Genomic DNA, 21,733 nt, shown 5'->3' with positions numbered 1-21,733 from the left:
GGAACGTAACCCCTTCGTTAAGCAGGGATTGCCTGTATATATATATATATATATATATATATATATATATATATATATATATATATATATATATATAAGGTCCCGGTTACAGTAAGGTCGGTCTCGAGTTACGTCAAACTCGCACTTACGTCAGTCCACTATAAGGAAATTTAAGATTTTAAAAATTGAAAATTTTATAAATCATAAAGCGCGGGGTTTATTGTTATTGTTGGCCGCCAGGCGTCACTAGTGGTTATCCGCCACACCGCCCACCTCACACTTGAATACAATAACACTCTACGTACCTCAGTTCCACCACACCGTCGCCCCTGGCAAGAGTGTTCCTACATCTGCGTTTGCTGACTATCTTAGTATCTTGCTCAATGGCACCAAAAAGAAAACTCCTGAGTGATAGCAGTGATGCTAAGAAAAGGAAAACCATTACGCTACAAGAAAAAGTGGACATAATTAAAAGACATGAGAAGGGAAGCAGCAGCTGTGTGTAAGGGAGTGAAGAAGAAAATGGGAAGCCCGTTACCATGACACCGGGGAGGTTGACGACCTTGAGGGCTCGCGCACCTATCACAACAATAACAACTCCGGAGCCTTCGTCTGGGCCACACGACACTTGCAGCTCACTTGCACCGTCTGCGCCTGTCTGCTGATCTCTATTGCCCTTTCCTATTGCATTTCCTACTCCGTTGCCTACGCTTCTACTCCCATCGCACTGCATTACGCTCCCAGCTGTCCACCCTGGGCATCACAACATTCGACCTGCCTACCCTCCTGGCGGCCTCAGGCGTCCACCCCTCTGGCAACATGCAGTCCTTCGTGTTCGCGGCCGTAATTAACAACAAAAACAAGCTTGTGTTTCATATTCCTACAGAGTTGTAAATAATATACCAATATAACAATATAACCTTTTACTTACCTGAATAACCATAAATAATTATTGGTTGAAAACTCGATAATATGCTTTGAAAGTACAAAAACTCGAGTTACGTACAAAATTGACTTACGTCATGTTTCAGGAACGTAACTCTGACGTAACTCGGGACCTTACTGTATATATATATATATATATATATATATATATATATATATATATATATATATATATATATATATATATAGTGAGGGTCACCAGTATATTTATTTAATTTTGGTGGGATTAAATTTTTTGGGATTACTATTGTTTCCAAAACCTTCAGACCATAAATTACCAGATGTAGTTTATTTTTTGACAATTAAATACCCTTCCCACCTGGAGGCCATTTTTATATGTCTCGTGCAGTTGCGTCATAGCATGACTCAAGCCCTACACAGTACATGGCCAGGCATCAAGAGGGGAGGTGCATGATTTAACTCTCTACTTACTCAGAAATAACATCCTTACAGGCATAAATTGACAAGAATTTGAATCAGAAGCTTCAAGAAGAAGAGAAGACAACAAGAAACAAATGTATCATTGCAAGACAGCTGTGGCTGACAGCTGGACCTTGAACTCTGGCCTCCCCTCTGTTATGCATGTTGTCTGCCCCTCCAAGGCCCTCAGGCCTTGCCCCTTGACAGACCCTCGCCTCATGCCATGCTTCACTGCCACACTTCTCCACTCTCTCTCAATATCATAAGACTACTATGATCTTTTTAAACACTTTTCACTACCTTCATCACAACAACTATACATCACATAACTCTCACAATAATATTATTACAAAAGATTATTATGAGACAGAGCTATAAAGCTGGAGCAGACTTCACAGCATCATTATCTCACTTCAACACACTAATAACGACTCAGAGTGTCCAGTTCCGTAGTTAAACAGCAGATTGCCATGATGCTGCTGATGGCTCCTTCGGAACTGCCACATATGACTGAATAATATTTTCTAGAGAAGTGGGAATCTGATGCATTATCACCTTATCATGCTCCAGGAAGTCATCATAGTATAAACAATCATGTGTAAATTTTTCTTGTTAATCAGATGAATACAAATAGCAAAACAAGTATGAAATTATGAAAAATCTTTAGGAGCAAATATTTCAAAAATAGCTTTTTTACACTTCAAATATTTTCACAGAATCAGTATAAACTGATCAACTTTGGTTTGGTATCATTTTTAAACTACAACTAAAATGCAATTTTTTGTTGGAATTAGATTTTTGATAATGTCAATAGAAAACAAGATACAGGAAAGTGAAAAGAGAAAAAAAAAACACACACACACACCGGCAGGTTGTTTATCTTAGAATTTAGTCCCTGGGTCAGTCAGAGTTCAACTTATCACAAAATTTGAGTTTTCGTGGTCCAAGTTATCAAGGTTCAACAAAGAATATATATATATATATATATATATATATATATATATATATATATATATATATATATATATATATATATATATATATAAACAAAGAATATATATATATATATATATATATATATATATATATATATATATATATATATATATATATATATATATATAAAACAAAGAATATATATATATATATATATATATATATATATATATATATATATATATATATATATATATATATATATATATATATATAAACAAAGAATATATATATATATATATATATATATATATATATATATATATATATATATATATATATATATATATATATATATATATATATATATATGTGTGTGTGTGTGTGTGTGTGTGTATTTACCTAGTTGTATTTACCTAGTTGTAGTTTTACAGGGCCTGGGCTTTATGCTCGTGTGGTCCCGTCTCCATATCTACACTTATCCAATTTTTCTTTAAAACTATGTACACTCTTTGCTGATACCACTTCCTCACTCAAACTGTTCCAAGTCTCAACACATCTTTGCGGAAACTAAATTTTTAACATCTCTCAGACATCGTCCCTTCCTTAGTTTCTTACTATGCGATCTTGTGCTTCTAAAGTCATATTCTTCTCTCAGGATCAGTTTCTCATTATCCACTTCATCCATTCCGTTAATCAATTTATAAACTTGTATCAGATCCCTCTCTCTTCTCTGCTCCAAGGTTGGTAGATCCATTGCCTTTAGTCTCTCCTCATATGCCATCCCTTTAAATTCTGGAACCATTCTTGTAGCCATTTTTTGTAGTCTCTCTAATTTTCTTATGTGTTTCTTTTTATGGGGAGTCCACACAACTCCTGCATATTCCAATCTAGGTCTTATTTTAGTACTTATCAATTTCTTCATCATTTCCTTGTCCATATAGTGAAATGCTACTCCAATATTCCTTAGCAAATTATACATCTCTCTGAAAATTCTATCAATATGGCTAACCGGTTGATTATTTTCTTCCATTGTCACTCCCAAGTCCTTTTCCTTTTTTACTTTTTCTAGTTCTACTCCATCTCCCATCTTATAGATTCCCACTGGTCGTCTTTCACTTTTTCCCATTTCCATGACATGGCTTTTGTCCACATTGAATTCCATCTCCCATTTTTTGCTCCATTTCCAGATCTTGTTTAAGTCTTCCTGTAGTATTTCACAATCCTCTTTTTGTTTAATGACTCTGCACAGTTTCGCATCGTCCGCAAACAGATTTATGTAGCTGTTCACTCCCTCTGGCATGTCATTTATATATACGAGAAAAAGTATTGGTGCCAATACTGACCCCTGTGGCACTCCGCTGTCTACTGTTCTCCACTTGGAGTTCATATCTTTAACTATCGTCCTTATTTCTCTTCCCATGTATGTGTGTGTGTGTGTGTGTGTTTCACTGTTTTGATCTGCTGCAGTCTCTGACGAGACAACCAGAACGAGCTCAGAGCTCATTATTTCCTATCTTCGGATAGGCCTGAGACCAGGCACACACCACACACCGGGACAACAAGGTCACAACTCCTCGATTTACATCCCGTACCTACTCACTGCTAGGTGAACAGGGGCTACACGTGAAAGGAGACACACCCAAATATCTCCACCCGGCCGGGGAATATATATATATATATATATATATATATATATATATATATATATATATATATATATATATATATATATATATATATATACTGTATATATGTAATCATATATTGTAATTAAAATTATATTTTTACATTTATAGTATTATTTTCCTAATACTGTACAGTATATGAAATTCTTCTCAAGTTCATACGAGGACAGTATTATGGTATACTTAATATCATTTACATTTATTTAATAAGAATATGTGATGGGATAACCTGAGTCACATACATCACTAGAACTTCATCCTGCTGAACCAAAGCAAAACCCATTATGCAATTTGTAGAGAAGTACAATTGTAGAGCACCAGAGATAAACTAAACCCGATGTGCTCATGGTACCAACTTTGTGAGCACTGAGTATCTGACCACTATCCCACCATGTATACTGGACTTGGTGGTGGTGGATATATAAGATGAGTCTACACATTTCTTCATGTTTAGATATTTTGTGTATTGATGTACAAATTCACTTTATTACTAAATAAAATTCAAAGCTTGAAAGAAAATGATCATAGATGCAAAGCAACCAGTGTGAACTTAAATACATAACGAAAGGAAAATAATCACTCTCAAATTGTTAAAACATTTATTAATTTCAAAAACTTATATACTACTTTAATTTTGCATTACAATCATGTTGATTTTACATGTTAATGGAGGGTCTCACTATGTGACTGATTATCTTTCTCAAGCATATTTTATAATTTGCAGTAGCAATCAAAGACATGCTAGAGCAATACAGTACCCCTAATAGGCTCTAACATATGGACGGGTGGCAGGGAGGGATGGTTTTAAGGCATACAACAACTGCTGTAGTGCAGTCGAACGTGTGAGGAACTGTAGTGGTGTGGTGATGGATGGAATAAGTTCAGTCTGACAAAAAAAAAAAAAAGTATTTGGTATTGTATAACAACCGTTTGTTACAGTAGCAAAAATCTTTATTGTAATAGTTTGATGTGTTGGTTCTGAGATGTGTTAAGATCTTGAATAGAATATCTGTTTTAGAATCCTAAGATTAAAAGTCTTGTTGGCTCTCATCATATTTAAGTATCTATTGCATATGATATGTAGATGACAACAATCTACCTTATATCTCAACATGATACCTACACATGGATAAAAAAAAAATAAATAAATAAATAAATAAATAAAAAAAAAAATCTCAGTATCCATGAGTTCTTAGAAAATTCATTCTTCCACATTACATTATATGTTAATTTTTTATTTGTGTCAATACACATTACTTCTATGCAACAATATAGACTAAGAAATGGAATGGCACTAGCACAATGATGAAGAAACTAAATTTGTTTATGGAAAGGAAAGAAACACTGAAAAAGTACTAAATGTTTTCTTGGTAAGCTGGAGCACCGCTGACCTCGGAAAGTGACTGGTCTTGTGTGAGATCTGAAACCTGAGGAAGATATTATGATAGTCATAATATAAAGACATACACTTGTAGTTCCTGAAAAATCAGCAGTAGTTTAACAGTCTAAAAAGTCTAAACAATAACATGTACATATGTATGTATGCACTCTTAGGGAGGAACAATTCCTAAGAATCGTCCCTCTTACCCAAGGTGGGAAAGGGTTCTTGACTGTCTGCCTCACAAGTGGATAACTGGTAAATATCAAGGATGATTGTTATAACAATAAGGCTGACAGCAACAACTGGTGCTATTTGATACCTTAATATTATCAAATGATGCAACTAGCTGTCACCTCATATCAAGTTCACCCACAACCATGCACACCATAAGTATGTTGCCAAGAATTTCACGATCCCTAACAAAAATGTTCAGGATAAACTTGGAATATAAGGAAGTGAGAATAATGTGGTGATATACATTTCAGAGAACTTCAAGACAGCATAAAGTTTTCCCCATAAATGGATTTGTCCATGAGGAGGTATCATTCTGATTTTCCCGGGAATGATTACTGTTTCCATGTCAAAAACCCGTCTATGTGCTTAAAGCATAACAAAGGTGATAGTGTCTGCCATGGAGACGTACATTCCTCACTTTTACTGTTCAACCTAAACCTTCCAAAGTTTGATTTAACACAGCCTGCTCTTGTGCTATATATAATAGAGAGGTTGCCAACAAAAGTTACTTGAGCCTTCCATCACCTGAATTTCATGCACTGTCTATTTCTGCCCAGAAACATGCTAAGGCTGTTCTTCAACTTGCCAAACACTCTTTCATAAAGAGAAAATGTTAAAATCTTTCAAACTCCAACTCCCTTTGAGATTTCTGGCATCTGGCCAAAAACATCTCCAATAACTTTATTTCTTCATCTTTCCCTCCTTTATTTCATCCTGATGATACATCTGCTGTCACATCTGCCTCTATTGCTGAACTCTTCTCTCAAAGCTTTGCTAAAAACTCCACCTTGGACGATTCTGGGATTGTCCCTCCCTCTGACTACTTCATGCCTTCAATTAAAGTTCTTCATAATGATGTATTCCATGTCCTCGCTGATCTAAACCCTCGGAAGGCTTATGGACCTGATGGGGTCCCTCCTCTTGCTCTCAAAAACTCTGCTTCTGTGCTTGCACCTTTCCTGGCCAAACTTTCTACTATATCTATTGACCTCTACCTTTCCTTCTTGCTGGAAGTTTGCCTACATTCAGCCTGTTCCTAAAAATATTGACTGTTCTAATGCTTCAAATTACCACCCTATAGCTTTTACGTCTTGTCTAAAGTTTGTAATCTTTTCTCAATAGAAAGATTCTTAAACATCTTTAACTTCACAATCTTCTCTGTGATCGTCAGTATGGCTTCTGTCAAAGTTGCTCTATTGGTGATCTAGCTTTCCTTACTCATCCTCTTTTAAAGATTTCGGTGAAACTTTTGCTGTCAGGTTAGACATATCAATAGCTTTTGATAGAGTTTGCCACAAAGCTTTGATTTCAAAACTGCCCTCTTACAGTTTCTATCCTTCTCTCTGCAACTGTATCTCAAGTTTCTTTTCTGACCGTTCTATTGCAGCCATGGTAGATGGCCACTGTCATTCTAAATCTATTAACAGTGGTGTTCCTCCTGTATCGTCACCCACTCTCTTTCTATTATTCATTAATGATCTTAACTAAACTTGTTGTCCTATCCACTCCAATGCTAATGATACCACCCAACATCTTTCTATGTCCTTTCAGAGATAACCAACCCTTCAGGAAGTCAACAGTTCACGTAGGAACACCACAGAACGCCTGATTTCTGATCTTTCTAAGATTTCTGATTGAGGCATAGAAAACTTAGTAGTCTTCAATGACTTAAAAACTGAACTCCTCCATCTATCAACTCGACACAACCTTCCAGACAACTATCCCCTCTTCTTCAATGACACTCAACTGTCTCCCTCTTCCACAATGAATATCCTCGGTCTGTCCTTTACTCATAACCTAAACTGGAAGCCTCACATCTCACCTCTTACTAAAACAGCTTCCATGAAGTTAGGTGTTCTGAGGCATCTCCACTGGTGTTTCTTGCCTCTCCAACTGATAATTCTGTACTCTCTTGTATGGAGCACTCTTTGCATGTTTGGAGAGCTTCTACTTGCACAGATTTATTAGATAGGGTGGAATCAAAAGCTTTTCATCTCATCAACTCCCCTCCTCTGACTGACTCTTCAGCCTCTTTCTTACTGCAGAAATGTTGTATCTATAACTATCTTTTATTACTATTTTTATGCTAACTGCTTTACTGATCTTGATAACTGTATGCCTATTCTGTCCAAGTCTCTAATGCATGAGGTGATCAGTAGCCTACTCTCAATCATTCATACCTTCCTTTGGTAAACTCTGAACTCCCTATCTGATTCTGTATTTCCATCTTCCCATGACTTAACTTCTTTTAAGAGGGAACTTTCAAGGCATTTGTCTCAGACATTTGGCTAATTCTGTTTTAATCTTTAAAGGCCTTTTTATTTAATATTTTGTTGCCCTTGTCTAGCTTCCCTTCTTGCATAAAAAACTGCTATATTCAATCACAATTTCAATAGTTACTGTTCTGAAATTATTAATTACATGCCTATTCCCACTGTTGCCTCATTGCATTAAATTTTCTGTTCACTTTCTCCTTTATTCTGTCTACTTTACTAGTGCTGGGGTTAACTAGTATCTTCACCTTTTCACAGATAAACTCTGGGACTTTGCTATTTCTGTTTGTTCTTCCTCCTATGATAAGAAAGGTGTTAAGAGGAATAGGTTATGTGGGATAACATCATACCATTAGTGGGAAAATATCTCTGAAAAAAATCCGGTTTAAATATTTAAGGTATGACTGGATCAGAAATATCTATCAGGAATGGGCTACTTATGACAAATTGAGTATCTTTTTTGGATCATTCCACAAAAAAATTTATTTGTATTAGCCATGCCCATGTTCACTCACAGTGTTGTCAACACATTTCTGCTGCAAATTCTCTCGTTTTAATGGCACTTCTATCTCCACCCTCTTGTATGGTATTACTGCACATCACCCTACCAGGAAACCTCCAGAAGAAAACTAATGTTTGCATTTGGATGTTTTCTATCATATTTTCTTCAAGATACAATAATTGAACAGTAGTCTTTTCCTCTTTTACTGTGTCTTTTTCAAACCTCCTTCACCTAAAGAAAAATCTTTATCCCAAACACTAGCCTAGATAAGTTTTGACAACATTTTACAAATTATATAACTTAACCCCTTAAGTACTGGGATAGATTTCATTTTTTTTTTTTTTTTTTTTGTACAATTAGAACATTTTATTGACATTTGGAGGTCAGAAGATTAATAGCCAGTCTTAACTAATTAAATCCTCACATGAGTTTCTAAAGCTGTATAAAATCACCAAATACTCACCAGAATGAATATAGAAATGCATCATGGTACTGAAGGGGGTTAAAAGATGTGAGCCTAAAATAAGAGTTGCTCAACAATTAATCCTAGAAACTGCAAACTAATAAAGTACAGTAATACCTTGAGATACGAGCCATGATTTGGTCCATTTTTTTGTTTTAAGATACAAGTGAAATTTTGAGATGAGTCATGCTTCAAGGTGCCACCACTAGTTGGCACATCAGTCCAGCCTCAGCTAAGCTAGTATCTACGGATTTCCCATGCACCTCATACATTGTGATTGTTCTTTAATCATTTTGATGCTATCCTATTCCCTTACGTTAAGGTGGAGATTCGTTAATTTGGTCAAAAAAATTGAAAAATTGGAAACTTGGTACTTGGGTTCGTCTCTGGAGAGGGAAGCCATGGCCGAAGTTGCCAGGCACATAACGCACTGCTTACCTGGTAATGGCGGGTTTAAAGGGCCGGCCCTTTCAATACCCAAGCGTGCATACGCCCCTTTTTCTTCTAGTCTTTGTTTTGCTTGTATTTATTTTTTTTTTTTTGAGCTGTTTTATTTATTTTTGCGTGATGTACGATAGTTTAGTATCAGGCAGTGAGGGTGAGGAAGACGCTACTCCCTCAGTACCAATCGATACAGCCTTAGGGAGTGCGCGTGCGTGCAGCCTACCTGTTGATCGTATTTTACACGTGTTGGGTTCCCAAATTGTGACAATGCCACGTGTAAGGCCATGATGTAACATGGCCTGAAACTATCTAAACAGCCACTACCAGCCTCCAAGCAGTTGTCAAGGGATTATGTAAGTACATATCTGAGTTTGGTACATATTGGAGTGAGTTATTTTTTTTTTTTTATACCATGTGGGCTTTTCACGGGAATTTATGGGCTAAAGGGGATACTTTTTAGGGTACCTCCTATCTTAAAGCCCACCTGCTAGGAAACCGTTGCCCCGAGTGAGGAAGCGAGTTATGTGGGGTTTTGAAGATGTTCACAGAAAATGCGTTTTCTCGACTTTCAGTTTTTCAGCATATACTGTTGAATAACTTTTTCAGTAATTGGTCAATTTCAAAATTTTTGCAGCAAAATGATCAACAACCTCATCTTAACAAATGCTAGCATGATAATGCATGAACTCACTCAAATAAATTTACAACAGGCTTATAAACTCACATTTTGATGAAAAAAAGGTAACAATTTGGCGTGTAATGAAATTGTTATAACATAGGTTATGTGTATGCCGATGCTAACATTTATTTGTTGTCATGTATATTATATGTGGTTAAGAGGAAATTGCCACACTGTTATTATTAGTTTTGATTTTATAATGGTATTTTGAATTATTTTCTTATCGCCGAAAAAATATTTATTGCAAAAAAACTACGCCACATTTGTGTACCAAATTAACACTGAAGACGTACACCATAAACGTACACCTTGTGTATAAATATTATTGAATTCGGTGAAAAAATAGCAATGGGAGAGCCAAAAAATCGATATTGATATCGAGTCATCGAATTACCACCTTAAGAAACAGACATTTTTAATTTATGTTAATATTTGTGTGTGAAAGGTTTCTCCATCTCTTCCTCCCTCCTCCACCATTCACCACCAACAGCCAAAAACGTCTGTCTCCAAGAAAAGAACATTAAATTAAATAATGGTCTATGCCAGCGCTATCACCGTGGGACAAGAACACTGTAAACTGTAGTGTGCCCTAAAACTCGCCCGTTTTCTTCCATACACTATCACTGTAAAAGTCACATTTCACACATTTCTGAAAACTATGCTCTCCTATTACATGCTTCCTACACTTTTCTTCACTAGTAGAAAACACACATCTTTTTTCCTCTTCATTTGTTCTCACACTTGCACCTATCAGACAAATATATACATGCACACTAATACCATTATGCCATGTAATGTTGCAAGAAGTTGTATATATTTAGTATTAATAATGTCATCTGTGTATGTTTTCGACAATAAACAAGAAAGGTACTCACTCAGTTGCTTTCCCTCAGGAGATACTATATAGCCTCATTTAATCTAGGTTTGGGCTTAGCACAGTAGTATGAGGAGAATCTGCCTGATAGCTCTTAATCCTTAACGTATGGTGATCATTTCAGGAAGATTTTACTGTCTTGTGCGGGGAGGTGGGAATCGTTCCAGGAATCATTATTTTACCGCACTAAACGTTTGAATCTCTCCACCACACTATTGGTCCCGGGACAAGAGGAGGAATTTGGCAACTTTTCTCACTTGCCTCCTCGAGCCTCGAGACATATGATCTCACACATCTTTTCCCATTATGAAGGCGAAATTTCGCAACCACCATGACCTGGAGGGAAGAAACGGTACTCCGAGTGATGTTACGTCAGTGTTACTCAGTAGTGACATTGAGGATAGTGATGAAAATGAGGACTGATTTTTTTATTGAGACAGAAGAAAGTGAAGACTCCAGTAGTGATTCTGATAGTGATCTAGGGGACAAGAGACCAACCCTCACAACGGCAAGACGTTTCTCAGTCAGCGTCACGTAGCACATGCAGAGTCAGATGGCATGGTAGAAATACTCGTACTACAAGAGATAGATTTGCAGCTGCAGGTTCAATACGTGCTGCTGCACATTAAAATGACTTTCAATGGAGTCTATATGACAACTTTATTGCAACTATGCCCATGTTTGCTGGCCACCCTGTTGAAATAAGTACTGTATTCCTAGAAGTCCAACATGATTCTGATTATTTTCTGGCACACCTGAGCAATGATTTATTATCTTGTATGTCGGCTTTTTCCACAGACTTTGCCAGAACGAGCTGGATTGGGGAACACTTCTGTGCTGGAGAATTTGTTATCAGAGTCATCATCGACGTTCATAAACCTCACGTACTCCCTTTGAGCAATGTGCTGTTGTGTGTCACCCATGGTTGCCTCTACAGGACTGTGCTTGTCGGCCGAGTCATGTGACTCTCATTGCTAATAAGAGTTGCCAGGTTCCAATTATTATAGAAATCTACAATACTTGTAATATGTGGTTCCTTTTTCTTTACCTGTTTTCCCACATCATTTCATATATCTGAATTTGCATTTTCAAGACATGAAAGTGCAAAAGTTCCTACTTTTACATCAAATTCAAATGCCCGAAGAGAGAGAGAGAGAGAGAGAGAGAGAGAGAGAGAGAGAGAGAGAGAGAGAGAGAGAGCGAGCACGCACACTTTGTTATCGGAGCTTAGGGGGGGATTTCTTAGCGGCGGGTTCTGCCAAGGGTTTGGGGAGAATTTTTTGATATGCAATAACTTTGCTCTCAGAAGTCATAACATGTTAAAAACTACATCGTAAGAGAAATATGCTTCTATAAGGAAAAAAATCTTTTAGCATTTTCGACAGGTGTAATTTTTACCCGCTGTAGCAGATAGAAAGTAAGTCAGCTCCCCGGATTTTAAGGGTTAATGGACTACATACTGCGGGACTCATTCACATTTGAGTAACATGAAGGACAGTAATCCTCATAGGGGGAACTTTACAAAACAAACCTTTCCAGGGGTATGGCCTCCATTCTCTCTCTCTCTCTCTCTCTCTCTCTCTCTCTCTCTCTCTCTCTCTCTCTCTGCCTACTTAAAACTTTTTATACAATATTTGTTATTTATAAATACCTTTTCTTACCTACAAACACATAAAAAATTGTGGTGCTGTTTTTAGGGAGGCTGGAACGGATTAATGGCATTTCAATTTTTCAATTAATGGCAAACAACTTTTCCCATTTCAATGGGAAAAATTGTTTTCAGATACAAGCGATTCATGATGAGAGCTCCATCACGAAACAAATTAAACTTGCATCTCACAGTATCACTGTATTTAGAAAAAATAAGTAAAAAACACAAAACATACCCCTGATGCAGATGAGTTCAACAGATCATCTGCAGATATGTCCCCTAGATCTTCTTCAATATCTTCCTCTACTTCCTCTTCGTCATCATGGCCATATTTCTCACTCATGGAAGAGAAGTCATCCTCATATTGTTTATCTTTGCCTGGAAGCAAAATGAAACAATAAAGTAAAAGTAAAGGTTATACATTAGTATCCCAAAGATAATATGGTAAAAAAATGAATGAATGGTTCATATAAATTCTTTCATTGTACTCCCAGCCATTTTCAAAGTTGAAAAATAAGTCATGTAGACCGGATTAGCAGAGATGGGCAAGCACTTTCAAAATTAAGCTCCTCCATTCTTTCAGGCTGGACCTTTCCACTACCACTCATCTGCTCATTTTTGGGCAGTTGCCAAAGTAGTCTCCACTTGTACTCTCACTTCCGCTAAAGCTTTCACTCTACGCTCACTCTTGTGCTCTCTGCTCCCACTAGCACTCTCTGCTCACACTCTCGTCCTCCACTCATACTTCCCATTTGTGCTTCCTGCTTGCACTCTTGCATTTATAAATAAATATATATATATATATATATATATATATATATATATATATATATATATATATATATATATATATATATATATATATATACAGGCAACCCCCGCTTAATGAACGTTCACACAACGAAATTTCCTATTACTACCATCTGCTTGGTTAACAAACACCAAACTCGCTTTAACGAAGTTTTATCCAGGTAATTTTTTCCAAGTTTGAAAGCCCCACCGTATCACGCAAGCTGACAGGCTTTTGAATACACCAGCGCCTCTCGTGGACAAAACATGCACCACTCACTCCCCCTAATTCAAAACAATAACAGCGTCAGCAGCAGCTCATCTTCCCTCACTCAACATGCCACCAAAACGCCCTGCAATGTCGTCTAGCGTTGCTAAGAAGACCAGGAAGTCTCTTACTCTCGAAGTGAAGCTGGATATTATTCACAGACACGAGAAAGGCGAGAAAACTAATAGTATTGCTCGCCACCATGGCTTGACTCCATCTACTGTCTCTATTTTCAAGTCAGCAGACTCTATTAAGAAGGCTGGTGAGACCATAACTTCCTTGTAAGCTAAAAGAACCACCTGAACTCGTGACTCTACAATGGATAAAATGGAAAGCCTTGTGGAAATGTGGTACATAAGTTTTGTGTGTGGTACAATGATGAGCCATTTGTTTACATTCCACAGGTTGCCGGTTAGTGTTTTTCCTGCTCCACTCTCCCTCTCTTCATAAAATTAAGATCATCAACATAATACAGTTATTTACATACAAATATTAGTGTACATTATAATGATTTAAATTAAACTGCCTAAATGTTTAACTTCATAATTTTTACTTTTATTAAACCTCTTACTGTACTATGATGCACTCTGGCTTTGCTTACTCTCAATGGAAGTTCAAATCAGGGGTCAAACTTGTTATAATTGGTTCGCTTAACTAATGTTTTTTTAGGAACATAACCCGTTCGTTAAGTGGGGTTGCCTGTATATATATATATATATATATATATATATATATATATATATATATATATATATATATATATATATATATATATATATATATATATATATATATATATATATATATATATATATATATATACAGGCAACCCCGCTAACAAAGGGATTACGTTCTAAAACACTTCGTTTAAACTTCGTAAAGTGAACCGATTATAACAAGTTTAACCCCTGACTTGAACTTCCATTGAGAGTAAACAAAGCCAGAGTGCATCATAGTACAGTAAAAGGTTTAATGAAAGTAAAAATTATGAAGTTAAATATTTAGGCAGTTTAATTTAAGTCATTATAATGTACACTAATGTATGTATGTACGTAACTTTATAATGTTGGTGATCTTAAATTTATGAAGGGAGGGAGAGTGAAACAGGAAAGACACTAACCAGCAACCTGTGGAATGTAAACAAAGGGCGCATCATGATACTGCATACAAAACTTATGTACCACATTTCCACAAGGCTTTCCATTTTATCCATTGTAGAGTCACGAGTTCAGGTGGTTCTTTTAGCTTGTAAGGACGATACAATTTCACCAGCCTTCTTAATAGAGTCTGCTGACTTGAAAATAGTAAACAGTAGATAGAGTCAAGATGGTGGCGAGCAATGCTATAATTTTCTCACCTCTCTCGTGTCTGTGAATAAAATCCAGCTTCACTTCGAGAGTAATAGACTTCCTGGTCTTCTTAGGAACGCTAGGCCACATTGCAGGACGTTTTAGTGGTAAGTTGAGCGAGGGAAGACGACGTTGTTATGTTTTGAAAAGGGGAGTGAGTGGTGCGTGTCTTGTCCACGAGAGGCTTCATCTTGATCTTGATCTTGATTCTACAGGTGTCCCAGGATTTCTCCTGAGGCAGGCCTCAGTATCAGCAGCTCCTGGTGTATTCAAAAGACTGTCGGCTTGCGTGATACGGCGGGGCTTTCAAACTGTCAGATGCCTACATCATAAGTGCAATATGAGAAATATGAAGATACAAGAAATAAAGATATATAGAAGTATGATAGTTCGCCAGTATGCGGTGTGTAGTCGTATCCAGCCATAAAAGAGTTTAGGAAGGGCAGGAAGGTCACAACAGGACACATTTAATGACCCAGGTCAGTTGACCCAGGGCAGCCCGGGCAGATATATATATATCGCCCAGGTCATGTAAACATCCGGTGGTAGTTGGATGTTGTTCATACCACACGTGGAGTTTCATTTAAAGTTTGTACTTGATTGGTGAATGGTACATTCTGAGGGGCGTGTTGTGTGGGTTAAGACACACTGTCCCCATAAGTTCCTGAAGGGAAATTGTAGAGGTTTGGGGCAGAGAGAAAGAGGACAGAGGAAGCAGAGAGGACAACCGCGGCTCTAAGCGGGCCACCCTCGGCTGCATAGCTGAGGGCGGCGGCGTTTTGTACTTCATATATAACCAGTAAGTGGAGCTTATAAGTTGCAATGCAGTCTTTTGAGGTAAATTAGAATGGAGGAAGAAGCATGATAGGAGGTTTAGGTATTATGTGGTATTAGTTTATTATGGTTTATGTGGTTGTACTTTGGTTCATAATGACGTCGTTATATACTTGCGTTTTCATCTATGAGTAAGGGAATTTGTATACGGCTACCTACGTATGTGCATGTGTGTTGCTCTGACGAATAAGTTACATAACATATTTACTAGTGTGTAATTGTGTACGAAGTTAACGTGGTTCTATGTATGGGTACCAAGAGAAAGAGATTACTTGAGGGAAGTCACTTGTGTGGAGATATCAATATTTGTCATTATATTTCGGTGGTGTTACGTTGTCATTTTGTTGAACGGAGTCTGGTAATTATATGTGTATGGTAATATATTTGGTGGTACGTCATGTGGTTGCTTGTTGCATTCATGTACCAAGTAAAGGTCATTCTTATATACGGTTAGCTAGGAAAAAGGGGTAATATTGTACGTACTACGTATGAGATTTACGGAAAAATAAAGCACCTTGTTCAGATGTTGTAATACGTCATGAAGATATAGTGGATGATGTTTGAAGTTAAATCCGTTTTGATGCAAGAATATTTACGAGATTAATGCAATTCTTAAGGATGTTTGTAATAATTGCAGTGGAGAAGGCAACAGAAAGAGTTGTGATTGTTACTTGTCGGCGCCGTATCGAACCACTTTGTATTTATATATATATATATATATATATATATATATATATATACAGTAATCGCCCGCGTATCCGGATCGCCATTATCTGGAATTCGCTACTATCCGGAGCTACCCCAAAGCGTATTCAAACCTACCGCGCGAGCGATCCCTTGATCCCACTAGGCGGCATCATTTACTCCCATGCCCTCCCGGAGCTGGATCCAAGAAACTTAAACATCAGACCAACCTCCTGCCGCGAAATGGCATCCATGAACGTTTGGAGGGACGGTAACAAGGTTGCTATCAGGTTGCTGGGAACACCAGCTCTCAAGATGGTGTTACTGTATTATATATACATTTATATTCACAAAGGGAACACCAGCTCTCGAGATGGTGTTACTGTCTTATATATTTATATTCACAAAACAACATTTTTATTACCCTTTGGCAAACCTTACCCCAAGAAAGGATTGTTTTGTAATGCATAGTGTAAAATGTTACGGGGACTCGTGGCGACTCGGCCACTTCTTCTTGTGACCCTTTTAGCTTATGTGACGCTTTCACCACGATATTTATGTTTCCACTCGTTTATTGCCTGCTATAATGGAAACCATGTGTCTGTGTTCATATACGATCATGCCATGAGGATCACCTTGACTCTGTGGCACCAGGTGATAGTGAATTACTATTGAAATACCGCTTCCCTCGGCATGAATTACTTGCTTTGGAACTTCATCTAGCAGAGGACTCAGTGACTCAGTGGGGTATGCAATTTTCATTCATACCCAGATTTTACTTATATACTGACTATATGTACACCAAAACAAACTATTGTTATATATAAATAGATGGGTTTTCAATGCTGCCTATACCAACCCATTCTAACCCACCCTAATCTTAACGTTTCCATTTCTTAGCAATGTAGAACAAATGAATAAAACATATTCCAGCAGTTAGGTCAAGAAATAGGTTAATGCCCATATAAAACATACTGGACATGTAAGTCACTAATGTTTGAAAAAAAAATGGAAAGATTTTTTTTTTTTTTTTTACGTAAAGCAATGTCCAAATCATTAAATAAATTCCACATGCAATTTGGTCAAGATGAAACAATAAGCAAACAGCTCACTGTGTTTGCTACCATTGGCAAACATTCAAACAATATTTCTCTTTTTTGTCTTGATTTCGGTTTACTGCCTGCCTGAAATCACACCCTGACACTACACCTCCTCTACCAGTGTTAAAGCCTCAATGTCAGCGACTCCTTGTGTCCTTGTTTTATTATGGGGTTCACTAGTCATGATGAAAGCACTGTGAGGACTGCTGACTGTGTTGAGTAATAGCTGTGGGCACGTGACGCTGTATCAGTGTTTGTGAACAATACCATAAGATTTCTTCAGCCCTACAGTAGGGATAACATAAAGCCGCATTATGATTGGCTGCCTGTCCTCGTGACAACACGGTAGTGACATATCAGCTCTGTCAGCCAATGAGGACTCTTAGGCAGGCTACCAACCTCCAACTGCCAACAACAACGAATCTTTGTGGATGCCATTTGACGAGGGTTGCTATGAGAGCAAGAGATTGGTATGGAGGTTATTCATACCAACATAGACAACAACCTACTTCTTGGATCCCACTCGCCAACAACTCGAGTAATGACGACGCTATTCAGCAAGTTTGTAGCGTTCTTCATCATTCCAGCATGGCAGGAGTGTACGTACATCCCACCATCACTTTAGGTGGTGTCACACTAGCACTTTTTCCGTTGTCTTAGACGATTTCCGTCGTCTTTAACTGTTTCGTCTACTCTTTCCGTCCTCTTGAGTCAGACGAAACAAACCATTTTCCTCTAGTGTCAATTTTTAGTCAAATTAAGATCTATGGTTTCTAATCAGAACTTTAATTATAAAATTTTATTTCTTGTTAATTGGAATAATGCTATAATCTCAAATTAATAGAATCTTGATATGTAGATGTAAATATATATATATATATATATATATATATATATATATATATATATATATATATATATATATATATACAAAGAAGGTTTCATTTTACTACCATCTGCTCGTTTAACGAACACCAAACTCGCTTTAACGAAGTTTTATCCAGGTAATTTTTTTCCAAATTTGAAAGCCTCACCATATCACGCAAGCTGACAGGCTTTTGAATACACCAGGAGCTGCTGGTACTAAGGCCTGCCTCAGGAAAAAATCTTGGCACCCCTATAAAGATCAAGATCAAGATCAAGCCTCTTGTAGACAACACGCGCAGCCATTTTGTTTGTATTACCCTCTGTTCTGCTAACATGGGAACGAATTCTGGCGATTTACCGCCAACATGGCCTCTACCACCGCAACAGGTGGTACTGGTGGAGGTAAGGACAATGGCGGTGGCGGCAAGGACGAAAGTGAGCGAGGGAAACGGGTGGAGAAACGGGAGTACAGATGAGGAAAGCATCACAAATGCTCGTTTATTGGTCTGTTTTGAACATGTGTTCTAATATGTGAAGGCAAAAGATTTTATTTCAGCTCGAAAGATGGTATTTTAGGGGTCAAAAGAGTGACTGGCAATAACCAAAGACTGATTGAGGCATTTTTTAGGTAATTTATATGGTATAAAGAACTCGTGTTTGGCGAAATTCACATTTGGTGGCAGTTTTGCCAAACTAATTAACCCTTTCCTTCCAGCAATCATATATATACGATTGCATCAATGTGTCCGTAGCGACGGCGATCATACCCGTAATCAAGAATTTTTGCGCCTCAATTTTGAGCTCCAAGCGCGGTTTCTCGAGTCAGATGGTGAGTGGAAGTGTCTGGCATGTTTCCACATGTAGTGTTGTCACTATAGCTCTGGAAATTTAGCGGTAACTAAGCTATTTTGCCTTTCTCCGGGCGACACTTGGCAACCCCAGCGACCCGCCGGGTGGAAAGCACCATGATAAGTGCGAAGAGACATCCTGATAACAGCGAAGGATCTCAGATCATAACTCACCATGGAGCAGGAGAGAACATATGTATTAAGCAATGCTTCTGAGTTTGAAGACAGTGACAGTGAATATTTAGAAGAAGAAACTGAAGAAAGCGAAGACATTAGTGAGGACTCGGAAAGTGAAAAAAAATATTACCTATCATTCTTTCAAGTTAATTTTTTCATTATCTTCGATTTTCTAATAAAATGGTAGAAGGTAACTTGTCAGAGAGAGAGAGAGAGAGAGAGAGAGAGAGAGAGAGAGAGAGAGAGAGAGAGAGAGAGATCAACTAACAGGTTGGCGCATGAAAGCGTGTGTAATTCACCTCCGTCGCCTGCTGGTCACCCAGCCAGTCTTCCCCATTACGTGTGCGTGTGCATGTGCGTGTGTGTTTGTATGTGAGAGAGAGAGAGAGAGAGAGAGAGAGAGAGAGAGAGAGAGAGAGAGAGAGAGAGAGAGAGAGAGAGAGAGAGAGAGAGAGTGTGTGTGTGTGTGTGTGTCTGTGCACGCGGTGTCATCGCTCTCCGGGCTGTTTCTGGAAGACGGATCACACAGCGGGCGGAGGAGGAATCCTTGATAAGGCATAAACTGAACTTTCAGAGGTCACATCGATCTACAAAGTACATCATTGTATTCAGAATAACAAAGAGAAAATAATTATTAGTATTCAAACAGTTTTCTGACAATTTCTAGGTTTACCATTTTTACCCGTCATAGCAAACGGGAAAATAGTTTAAGCGCCGGAAAGAAAGGGTTAATTCGCTAAGTGCGAGGGCTTACTGTATATATATATATATATATATATATATATATATATATATATATATATATATATATATATATATATATACACAGGCAACCCCCGTTTAAAGAAGGTTCACACAACAAAATTCTGCAACAACGAAGGTTTCATTTTACTACCATCTGCTCGTTTAACGAACACCAAACTCGCTTTAACGAAGTTTTATCCAGGTAATTTTTTCCAAGTTTGAAAGCCCCGTTGTATCACGCAAGCTGACAAGCTTTTGAATACACCAGGAGCTGCAAATACTAAGGCCTGCCTCAGGAGAAATTCTGAGACATCTGTAGAATCAAGATCAAGATCAAGATCAAGCCTCTCATGGACAACACGCACCACATAACGGCGTCAGCAGCACCTCGTCTTCACTCGCTCAACTTACCACCAAAACGCCCTGCAATGTGGCCTAGCGTTCCTAAGAAGCCCAGGAAGTCTCTTACTCTGGAAGTGAAGCTGGATATTATTCACAGACACGAAAGAGGAGAGAAAACTATAGCATTGCTGGCCACCATCTTGACTCCATATACTGTCTCTACTATTTTCAAGTCAGCAGACTATTAAGAAGGTTGGTGAGACTATATCTTCCTTGCAAGCTAAAAGAACCACCTGAACTCGTGACTCTACAATAGATAAAATGGAAAGCCTTGTGGAAATGTGGTACATAAGTTTTGTATGCGGTACAATGATGCGCCCTTTGTTTACATTCCACAGGTTGCTGGTTAGTGTCTTTCCCGTTTCACTTTCCTTCCCTTCATAAATTTAAGATCATCAACATTATAAAGTTATGTACATACATACATTAGTGTACATTATAATGACTTAAATTAAATTTAACTGCCTAAATGTTAAACTTCATAATTTTTACTTTCATTAAACCTTTCACTGTACTATGATGCACTCTCGCTTTGCTTACTCTCAGTGGAAGTTCAAGTCAGGGTTTACAATCGCTTCGCTTAACGAAGTTTCGCTTAACGAAGTGTATTTTAGGAACGTAACCTCTTCGTTAAGCAGGGGTTGCCTGTATATATATATATATATATATATATATATATATATATATATATATATATATATATATATATATATATATATATATATATATATATATATATATATATATATATATATATATATATATATATATATATATATATATATTGGTTCTGGCCTAGCAGTGAAAAGTGGTTCAGTTGTTTGTTTACATTTGTGTGACTGCAACATTCCAAGACAGAACTTCCAAGGAACAACTGGCCAAGATGATCTGCTCTGTTGTTCATGAGTGGCCAAAGTTTCTCAAAGAGAGCAATAAAGGCCAAAAATAGCAATGAAAAAATAGCAACGACTTGCTGGGGGTGAAGGGGCCGCTGTGTTTGTTTACAGTTGACAAACGTGACAAAGGTGGTAGCGACCTTGTGTGTGACGACAACCAACGACAAAAATTGGCAGAAAGTTGACGGAAATGTGGTAGTGACGCCGCCTTTACTGTTGTGTGTGCATCCCACCACCCCTTGTACTGCTTAGGTACCATTTATTTTTTCCAGATTTTACATTTAA

The 21,733-nt window shown here is 37.5% G+C and overlaps 1 protein-coding gene across 3 annotated transcripts in view; it reads right to left on the bottom strand.

The window, feature by feature from the left end:
- Positions 1-4,574: 4,574 nt before the first annotated feature.
- Positions 4,575-21,733, bottom strand: part of LOC123501900 (centrosomal protein 43-like) — a 64,933-nt gene continuing 47,774 nt past the window's right edge. For 2 of the 3 annotated variants that reach the window (XM_045250968.1, XM_045250967.1), the window contains 2 exons: positions 12,726-12,868; positions 4,575-4,875 (listed from right to left, as the gene is read on the bottom strand). In XM_045250968.1, coding sequence (XP_045106903.1) covers positions 4,750-4,875; positions 12,726-12,868 — 269 coding nt within the window. In that variant the 3' untranslated portion in view covers positions 4,575-4,749. Of the gene's footprint in view, positions 5,417-12,725; positions 12,869-21,733 lie in introns of all 3 variants that reach the window. The other variant, XM_045250969.1, reaches the window with a different exon arrangement.

The sequence above is a fragment of the Portunus trituberculatus genome, chromosome 10 (genome assembly GCF_017591435.1).
Source record: "Portunus trituberculatus isolate SZX2019 chromosome 10, ASM1759143v1, whole genome shotgun sequence".
Classification (NCBI taxonomy): domain Eukaryota; kingdom Metazoa; phylum Arthropoda; class Malacostraca; order Decapoda; family Portunidae; genus Portunus; species Portunus trituberculatus.
The sequence above is the reverse complement of the archived record's forward strand: the minus strand, read 5'-3'. Positions and strand labels throughout refer to the sequence as shown.